We start from the raw sequence: 9,679 nt of genomic DNA, 5'->3' as shown, positions 1-9,679 counted from the left end.
CATTAAGACCAGAGCACTTGTTAATCTTTAGTTTCAGTTCAGACAATATAATCTTCTGGTAAACTGAAATCACGTTGAATGCTAAAACCTACATTTTGTAAAGCAAATCAAAGACTGTAGAGACCTAGTTTTCTCCCCTACAGACTTTCTAACGAGACAAATCACAACCCCAAACCTTTGTTTTTTCATTACAAAAATCATTTTACATCTATCTTCTAGGCACTTTTCAACCATCTTTCTCCATATTTATCCAAGCAACACAAAACTTAACTTCAGCATTTCCTGTCAACATTAAAACCTAAAATCCTGACAAGCACATGACAAAGTCTTGTATTTGAAGATGCTATGTATTTAAATTTTCATGATATCACACTTTCCAAATGTTACAGGCATACAAATCAAATGTATGTTCTTACTCTTGCCAAAGAGCTTTCTAGAAAAAAAAAAAAGAACACCTACAAGATTTCCAGTTTTTAATGACTTATCTCTCCTTTCCTACATGTTTCTGAACTTCACATTCTTACGACCCTTGAAATTGAAACCTAGGAAAAAACGTTGAAGAGATTTCCATTAAATTCTTCAAAGTTTCCCAAGTAATATTTGTAAGCTGCAGAGACTGATAATAAACTACCGTTCCCCTTTCAACAACTTATTCTGCGCTCTAAATAGACATGCTATCTATACTAAAAGTCCTTCTGAAATACATGTTTCTGTTACTACCTAAACATTTCAGGTCTTATTGTTATTATATCAGTAGAAAGAAAAAAATTCTCTACATTTTATCTTAATTATGCTTGTCCTTAAAAAAAGGTGAAAACTGTAAGACTTAAATTTCATTTTTTCCCCTATGCGTCATATTCAAGACACCTATCACTTTAAAAAGGTATAATTATCACATTATTCCAAAAAATAAGGCAAATCTGAATTTTAGTAATTTTGGTCATTGTTCTTCTTAAGACATTTTTTTAAGTCTTTGTTTTTTGGGTAACTGGTGAATAAGAAGATGATACTTAGGCATAATTCAGAATTCCATGCCAATACATAATCTTCTTAGTTTCAGCAGATTTAATGAAGAAAAGTAAGGTAACCAGATGTAATATTTCCTTGATCACATATCACACAGGACTCGTGTACAGATCAGAATCTGCCCTCCAGTTTTTCAGGTTCACACATATAGACAGGTAAAGCAGTGTCAGACAGAGATACAACAATAATCCTGCAATATCTACTAACAAGAATACTGAATCCTGGGCTGCATCAAAAGGAGCCAGCAGGTCAGAGGACATGGTTCTGCTCTTGTGAGACCCCCACCTGGAATACAGCAAACAGTTCTGGTGTCCCCAGTATAAGCAGCCCACAGAACTGTTGGAGCAAATCCAGAGGAGGGCCATGAAGTTGGTAGGAGGACTGGAGCACCTCCCTACAAAGACAGGCTGAGAAAGTTGGGGCTGTTCAGTCTGGAGAAGAGAAAGCTGCATGGAGACCTCTTAGCAACCTTCCAGTATCTGAAGGGGGCCTACAGGGAAGCAGAAGAGGAACTCTTCATCAGGAACTGTAGTGACAGGACAAGGAGAAATGGGTATAAATTGAAAGAGGGAAAATTTAGGTTAGATTAGGAAGAAATCCTTTACTGTGAAGGTGGTTAGACACTGGAACAGCTTGCCCAGGGAGGCTGTGGATGCTCATCCCCCACCCTGACAGGGTTCAAACCCAGCTGACACATTGTACAAAGATATCAGAGACTAAAAACCATATTAGCTTTCTACTCCACCTGCAAGATGCTTCCTCAGAGAGCTGCAGACACATTACCTTCAAAAATACATGGAAACAAAGTCCCTTCCCAAAGGTGGGATTCAAAGAATATATGTGGCAGATACCAAACAATTTCATTAAATGCACGACTGCAAGGCACCCTTTTAAAATGAGAAGGATAAGAGAAACTAAAGGCAAGGGACAAAATTAGTTATTGGTAACAAAGAAAACTGTTGTTTGCCAAATGACTTGCAAATTAGGATTTCTTGTAGATTGTGGTCTGACTACTGTAATATGAAAACAATTAATTGCTTGCAGCCATGTAATTTCAACAGGGAAGAATGAAATACTAGAAACAGTCTACAGATTCACAGCCAAAGTTTCATTTTGCATCAGAATGTTACATTAACACTCTTTGGACCCAAAAACCCACTGTAAACTTACTTTTGTATTACATTCTGTAAGCTGAGCATCATACCCAATTCACTTTTCATCTTTTCTCTGTTGACACGGCACTCGGCCAAGTAGCGGAGAGCCTAAAAGAAAGAGGACCACAGCAAATCAGCAACACATCCAGTACGTTACCAGTCGCTTCTACTAGTGCACATCTGCAAAACATTCACGGTGGCACTTCTAGTAAGAAGAGCAAGCTTTATCTATCGTAAATATTAAAAAATTATTTTATTCTTATAAATACATAGAAAGCACAGAATATCTAATCTATGAGAAAAGGCTGAGAGACTGGGTTTGCTTATACTGGCTGAGAGTCTAAGGGACAATCTAACAGCTGCCTACAGCTACACAAGAAGCCTTTACAGAGATGATCAAGCCCAACTTTCCTCTACAGCAGCAGACAACGCAACAAGGGTGAGCAGCCCCAAATTGTAGCTTGGGTTTGAAGTCAGGTATTACAAAAAAATTCTTTCCCTCTGAAGGTAGTATAGCACTGGAACAGATGACCTAGTGGAACTGCAGAGTCAACGAGACAAAGCTACAACTGACCTGATTGAGTGCTGGTGACAGTCCCAATTCAAGCAGGAAGCTGAAGTGAATGACTTCCAGAAGTCCCTTCCAACAAACATTTATGTGACCTGAGATCTAAAGTAATTTTTATACATGATGCTTCTAATATAATTTCCATCAATGCTATCGGCTTCCCCAGTAGTAGAAAACTCAGCACCACCAAGTCTCTACTGTCCACAGAAAGAGGGCTACCACATGTATAAGCTTAGTTTGCTTAAGATTAGTTGCAATGCTCATCATATCACAAATAATCCATCACTCCGGGAACAAGAATGCAAATAGCAGCAAGCTGCTTATCTTACTGTTACCTAAACTGGGTATTTACACTTATTTGTTGCCCAAAATTTTGTTTATTTGACTTTGAAGGTAGATTCTTCACACAGTTTCACACTGCTGACCCCAGCTGGCTCCTGTATATCTGTATGATCCTCCTAACATAACATTCCCTTCCAGTTACAGTGTCAGTCCTCCTCTGCACGAGATACTTCTCTATAGTTTGTGCTGAAAAAAAGTTTTCTTAGAAGGAACTTCCAAAGGTGTTTTATTGATGCAGGTACAAGAACTGCACTTGCAAAATCCTGCAATACACAAATACAATAATTTATAAAACGGGTTTTGTGATATGTTTAGAAGTGCACTGATTCTTTAAATATAGTCATATAATAGCTACACTGCTCAGTAACTGCTTTAAAAATAACATGCTCCTTAATCCCTTCAGAAATAGAGAACTAATCACTTGAGGTGGTTTTTTTTTCCCAAGTCATCTTCAGCACATATTAGGTATAATTCACAAGACCATTTTATTGCCTTTTGAGAAACTCTGGCTGCTGTCTGGCATGATAAAAACTTTAGAAGTGATTTTTGTTATTTCCTGATGTGGATCAGTATCGATAGTTGCAGCCTATAAATGCTGTATATGCATTTATTATCTTACTTTTCAACTATGGGAAAATTAATAAATAAATAAATAATAGCTCTGAACTAACTTGCATACTATGAAATGTATCCTTATTTGTGGAACAAGTTTCTCATTTTTATTAATCTCTGGCAATTAGTAAAGGTACAATCCAGCTAGACAAAGACAAACCTATTCCCTTAATAGCTGATTTTTTGAGACAAAACACAGGCAGTCTCTTTTGTATCTGTTATATACTCTTAGCACACAAATGTAACTTCCACTAGAATAACATCAAAGGCAAAGTCGTGACACCAACTTAAGTGACCCAACTTTTCAACGTAAGGAAGTTCCTATTCCCCTGCCCCCCGCCATGGGAGATAAAAAGGTCTGAACCTTCCAAGAAGTGAGATCATTTATACTTATTAAATCCAGTATACTGAAAGCACAGGGAAGGTTACTGTTATGAACTTTGGCTCAACCTTTGTTCAGCTAAACACGTATCTATGTTACCTTTAAGGCCCACAAGTAAGTTCATCACAGCCAACAGGAATACCTCCACACTTCAATATAAAACACAACTGTTGTCAATTTTAATAACAAGAGGCATCTTTGATGGTTTTAAGTGAAATTTTAAGGTAGTTTCTTAACTTTCAAGTTCTATTTTTTAAAATTTTAGTCCAAATTTAAGAGGTAAAGAAGGCAGTATTGCCCAGGTTACTTCTCATCTTTTTAATTTAAATCATTCAAAACTCTTAGAATTTGAAGTGTATTATAAAGACTTCCTGAAATCAAGAGTAGAGAAAACTACAGAAAATATATATCACTTCTTGATCAGACAGAAGAAAAGCTGAGTTGTAACTGCACAGGAGGAGGAAAACACCTTCCCTGAAAGATTCTATAACATATCAAAAAAGTTAAACAGGCAATTATTATGATTCATAGAGATTATTATAATTTCAGGTAGAGAAATCCCAGAAAAGCATAATAATTGAAAATCAGCACTGTATATCCCTTTATAAGATATAAACTTGATGAAAGATCATTACATTTAATGATTCCCATCCTAACGGAAGCACCTTTTGACTAATTGGATGACTAGAAAAACAAAACCAAAGGGCTTTTCAGAACAGAAAAATACAAAATATGAAAACTGAAAAGTTATCAGTGAAGATTTTAAAAGCTACAGAACCTAAGCAGTTGAAGAACTCTGAACACAAGGAGTCTGAGCAGCAGACCAAAGCATGTTTTCACAGTAAACTGACCCATTTCTCATTGCAGCCTGGGTCCTGGGATCTAGCACAGTCTTCTCTAAATCCCAATTCTTAATAAACTCTAACTTTAAGTTATCCCTAAATGGAACAACCAAGCTGTGTCCCATTCTCACCCAACGAGATGTCCTTACAACACAACTTGAGTACTATCTGGGGCTGTGGAACCACACTGCAAACTGCACTAGTCCTCACCACTCTGACAAAGCCAGTCTTTTTTGTGTAGAGTTAGTTTTTGTAACATGACCACATGACTGATTTCTGAATCTCATGCAGGCTGTGAGAATACATAGCCCAATGGAACAGAAGAAGGAAAAAGACATCCAAACACAAGATCTTCTTTTAAGAACACAACCTAAAGGAAACCACACTGGAAAGAAAACCAATGCAACATATTCCCAAGTACAGTAAAGTCAAAGTTCTCTTACTCAAGGACACTGTAATCTGACAAGTGCTACAGCAAGGCTAACCTAAAGAACAATTAGCAGGATACAGGTTTCCTGAATTATGAGACCTTATTCCCAAAACCCAAAAGAATATCAGAGTCATTAAGCTAATTCCAAGAAGTCTACTAATATCTACTATGACAGCAACCCAAATGAAGAATAAAAAATTATGGTACAGAGATGTCACTCAGTGACATAAAGAATAATGTTTACTTGCATGTAAAAGTCAGAGTTCTTTTTTCTTTCACGTGATTTACAATTCAATAAGGACATAAAAACGGAAGAAAAAAAGAGCACCACATAAATTTCAGTAACTTGAAATCTTAAAAGTCTAATTCAGTTTTCAAATAACTCAATTTTGACTTTCATTTGTCTCACTTTTAAGCAATAAATGCACTTTAGATCAGTATTCAGATTCAGGATAAGAAACTGGGCCTTCAGTGTTCACGACTTAGAATGAGAAGAAACAGATGAAAGCAGGAACAAGTTGTATTAGACATCAATAGATTTTGGGTTGGCTGGTTCTTTGGGTTTTGAGAGGGTTTCATTTGTTTTTAATACCATGAGGGTGGTCAAATGCTGGAACAGGGTGCCAGAGAGGTTATGGAATCGCCATCCTTCATGGTGTTCAAAATCAAACAGGCACAACTCCGAGCTGTGATTTTAGTGCACTTTATTTGGGCATGGGATTGGACTACATAACCTCTGGAGGTTGTTTCTAACTTAAATTACCCTATGATTTGGGTTTTTTTGTTTTTTTCCACTGTGAATGTCAAATCACTGTGCACATTTACCAAGCTCCATGACTTCATCTTAAGAAAGAGATTTAAGGGTCCTTACCTCCCTCCACACAAAAAGTGAAATAGCTGTATTAGGGAAAAAATGCAAAGTGAATTAACATCTTGAAAGAAGTCAACCCTGGAATAACGTGTCATTGCTAAAAATTTTCTGGAATATATGTTTTTTAAAAAAATACATATAACGAATATCAACAAACACAAAACCAGGTGGCTTTTTTTTTTCCTTGTTTAATCAAACTGTTTAAACAGTTTTGTTTATAAGCTGTTTGTTTAAGCAGCTTGTTTAACAAAGTTTGAAAATGCCCTACCAACATACGAATTTATTCCCAGAATACTTACTAGTAAAGCTGAATGAACCACTGGAGGGTTGGGATGGTCCAAAAACAGAATAAGACCTGGCAGGCATCCTTGATCCTGAACAATGGCCCGTCTGTTCAAGGGATCAGCTGCTAGATCTCGGAGTTGGTTAACTACAGAGAGTGCATCAGGCTCCTCACTCATAGCAGAATTCATTTTTTCTGCACCATGCATACAAAATATACCTGCTGGTTAAAAAAAAAAAAAAAACAACCCAACTGTATTACTACTACCACAATACTTACTCTTAATTGAAACACAGATAAGAAAAAGCACAAAGGCACTGATTCATTCTAAGCAAAGAAGCATACAAGAAACAAGGACTAGAATTCTTAAAACATGGATGGATGGAATTGATCTTGAATGGATCTTGAAACTTGTAAACTGGATCTAAACTACCTATGCAGAGAAAAGGTATGTTTGGTTAATAAGATTTTTATTTGTTTCCTATATGTAATTTCAGACCAGTCAGCCTCTATGGGAGTATGTTTGTTTGTATTTTTTTTATACTATTGATAGATCTTTCCAGGAAATCCATTTTTTTTCACAAGGTACCCTAGAAGTCTGCAAACATACTTCTGTGTAAACAAATGTAAATTCAAAATACATATTTTCAAAGTAGTTTTGGCAATCAGCAAATTTTACAGAAAAAAAACCCCAACCAGAAAAGCCAGCAAAATACTAACATTTCATCCAGAACAGTGAACATAAAATGTTATTCTACATATGTGTGTATAAATATATATATATATATATACACACAAGATAACTACTGTAATGCCATACTTGAAAGCAAAAAGGGTTTTATAGGCTGGGTTTGGGGTGGTTTTTTCCCTTTTCACTGTCAATACAACAAGAGCAAGCAGGTCACGCCTTGCTCCAGCTGAAGCCCGAGCCACTAGATCAATTTCAAAGGAGACACATGTTAGCTTGAGGGTATCGAATTTCGCGGTTGTTTAATAATAACTACTTAACAGGCAACAAAAGCATAAGCTTACTCAGAGAAAATACTGTATCTTGGTGCAAAAAACTAGTTTCTTTCCTGAGACTGATTACGTGCCTCTGAAACTACTAAACACTAACTGTGCTCCTGGTTGCTGCAAAGTACCAGCTCATCCAAGTAACTTTCTTTAAGGCACAGAAGTGCAAGTAAATAAATACGTATTGTTAATTTGCTAAATAACTCGTTTTGCCCGAATAAAAATAAAACAAATTAAATTTCTAACGTCACTTTAACATCTCTTAACATCATTTGCCAACCAACTACTACTCTACAAACATCATTTAGTTTTTTCTCACCAAAGGTTGGCCTTTCAGCAACACAAATTAATCACACTCATTAAAAAAAAAAAAAAAAGAGCCACAAATGTGCATTTGGATTATGATTATTTCTGACATTTTTACAAAGAAAAAGTACTGTTAATCTCCAAGTCACTGCTTCTTCCTTCTGGAAAGGCAGTGCTAAAGTGAAAAGTACATGTCAATGATTAGTCTCCAGGCTATTTTTCTTGACTATCACAAGTCCAAGAGAGATCAACTAGGAGATACAGCAGCACAACCAACAAACAAGTTTGTATTTCCAAAGAAAACAATTCTAAATTAAAGAAAAAAAACCAACAACAAAACAAAAGCAAAGCAACTCTTGAATATTATTACTTTACATTGTTCACAAAGTAACTTATTCAAAACTTAAAAATTGAATCAGTGGTGGAGCTGGTGCCAACCAAAGTCTCTGAGTTCAAGTTCTGAATCCAAACACCAGATCATTCCCACAACTCTTTCTATCCCAATCATCTTTTACCTTTTTCTTTCTAATCTTCGAGGAAAAAAAAATAACAACAAAGAAACCAAATTTTACCCCCTCCTATCCCATTAGGCCACAGTCATCTGAAGGGAACCTACAAGAAAGCTGGAGATGGACTTTTTACAAGAGCATGCAGTGATATGACAAGTAGGAATGACTTCAAACTGAAAGAGAGTAGGTTTAGAATGGATATTGGAAAGAAATCCTTTGCTGTGAGGATGGTGAGGCACCGGAACAGGTTGCTTAGAGAAGCTGTGGATGCCCCATCCCTGCAAGTGTTCAAGGCCAGGTTGGATGGAGCTCTGAGTCTAATGGAGGGTGTCCCTGCTCACGGTAGAGGGGTTGGAACCAGAGACCTTTAAGGTCCCTTCCAATCCAAATCATTCCGTGCTTTTATGTTCTCCCAGACCCTTATCTATCTCTCCTCAGTCACAACTGCGGGGATACCTTAAGTCCTCACCATGACCTGCAAGAACCAATTTTATGAAAACTCGCCTCCTCCACCTCTGTTGGCGTTTTTTTATTAAGAACATTAAACTGCTTTAAAAGTTCTAAGAAGTTATCTAGAATTTCGGAGCCGGGCAGAACAGCGAGCCAGGTGTCGGCTCATCTCCCCTCCTCGTAGCTCTGGGATCAAACCCCAGCACATCGCAGCTCGCTCGCTCTCTTCTCTCTCTCTCTCTCTACTGCTCTGTGCCCCCTCTGGAGAGGCCCCCGGGGAGACAGCTCCGCAGCCCCGCACCCGCTGCCAGCGCCCCCCGAGCGGCCGAGCCCGCAGCCCGGCGGCGAACAGGCCCCGCGGCTCAGCTCCCGGCGGAGGCTCAGCATCGTGAGCTCCGGGACAGCGGGGGGAGCCTCGGCTGAACCCGCGGCCCTTCCCCGGCGCGGCCTGTTCCCCTCCCCGGCAGGGCCCTACCGTCGCAGAAGGAGTCTCCGGACGGCGGGACAGCTCAGCCCCGCGCCCCCATGTCCCGCGGGGCGGCGCGGCCTGCGAAGAGCGACGGTGAAGCCCGGGAAGAGCAGCGGGATCACCACTGGGAGCAGCGGCGGAACCAGAGCCCCGCACCGCCCGCCGGGCCCGCTCTGACCCGGCACCGGGCAGCACGACGCGCCGCGATTGGCCCAGCGCCGGGCGCGGCTCTCCCCCAATCGCTCTGCGCTTTGTTCCTGGAGGGACGCGATGCGCGCCGGGAGTTGTAGTCCGGGGACAGCAGTCTGGACCCCCCCCTCCCCCCACCCCCCCCCACCCGGCAGAGACGATGCTCCGTTTGGTTTTGTTTTATTGTTGGTTTGATTTTTTTTTTCCCCATAGGCAGTCACGTCGAGAAGCT

The 9,679-nt window shown here is 39.3% G+C and overlaps 1 protein-coding gene across 1 annotated transcript; it reads right to left on the bottom strand.

Moving 5' to 3' along the window:
- Positions 1–2,156: 2,156 nt before the first annotated feature.
- On the bottom strand, positions 2,157–9,431 carry ARMC1 (armadillo repeat containing 1). Its single transcript, XM_027894704.1, has 3 exons — positions 9,410–9,431; positions 6,527–6,729; positions 2,157–2,288 (listed from the first exon to the last, which is right to left on the bottom strand). The coding sequence occupies exons 2-3, from the start codon at positions 6,716–6,718 to the stop codon at positions 2,193–2,195; spliced, it is 288 nt and encodes a 95-aa protein (XP_027750505.1). The 5' UTR covers positions 6,719–6,729; positions 9,410–9,431; the 3' UTR covers positions 2,157–2,192.
- Positions 9,432–9,679: the final 248 nt, after the last annotated feature.

This window comes from Empidonax traillii, unplaced genomic scaffold (assembly GCF_003031625.1).
Source record: "Empidonax traillii isolate 1590-97213 ecotype Southwest subspecies unplaced genomic scaffold, ASM303162v1 scaffold438:size550143, whole genome shotgun sequence".
Taxonomy (NCBI): domain Eukaryota; kingdom Metazoa; phylum Chordata; class Aves; order Passeriformes; family Tyrannidae; genus Empidonax; species Empidonax traillii.
This window is presented reverse-complemented; position numbering and strand designations above follow the sequence as displayed.

What these genes read in the sequence shown, in the direction of transcription:
- ARMC1 (XM_027894704.1), bottom strand. Translation starts at nt 6,718, where the DNA reads ATGCATGGTGCAGAAAAAATGAATTCTGCTATGAGTGAGGAGCCTGAT. An exon ending in TGGTTCATTCAGCTTTACTA is followed by an intron (nt 2,289 to 6,526) that starts GTAAGTATTCTG and finishes TCTTTCTTTTAG; the next exon opens with GCTCTCCGCTACTTGGCCGA.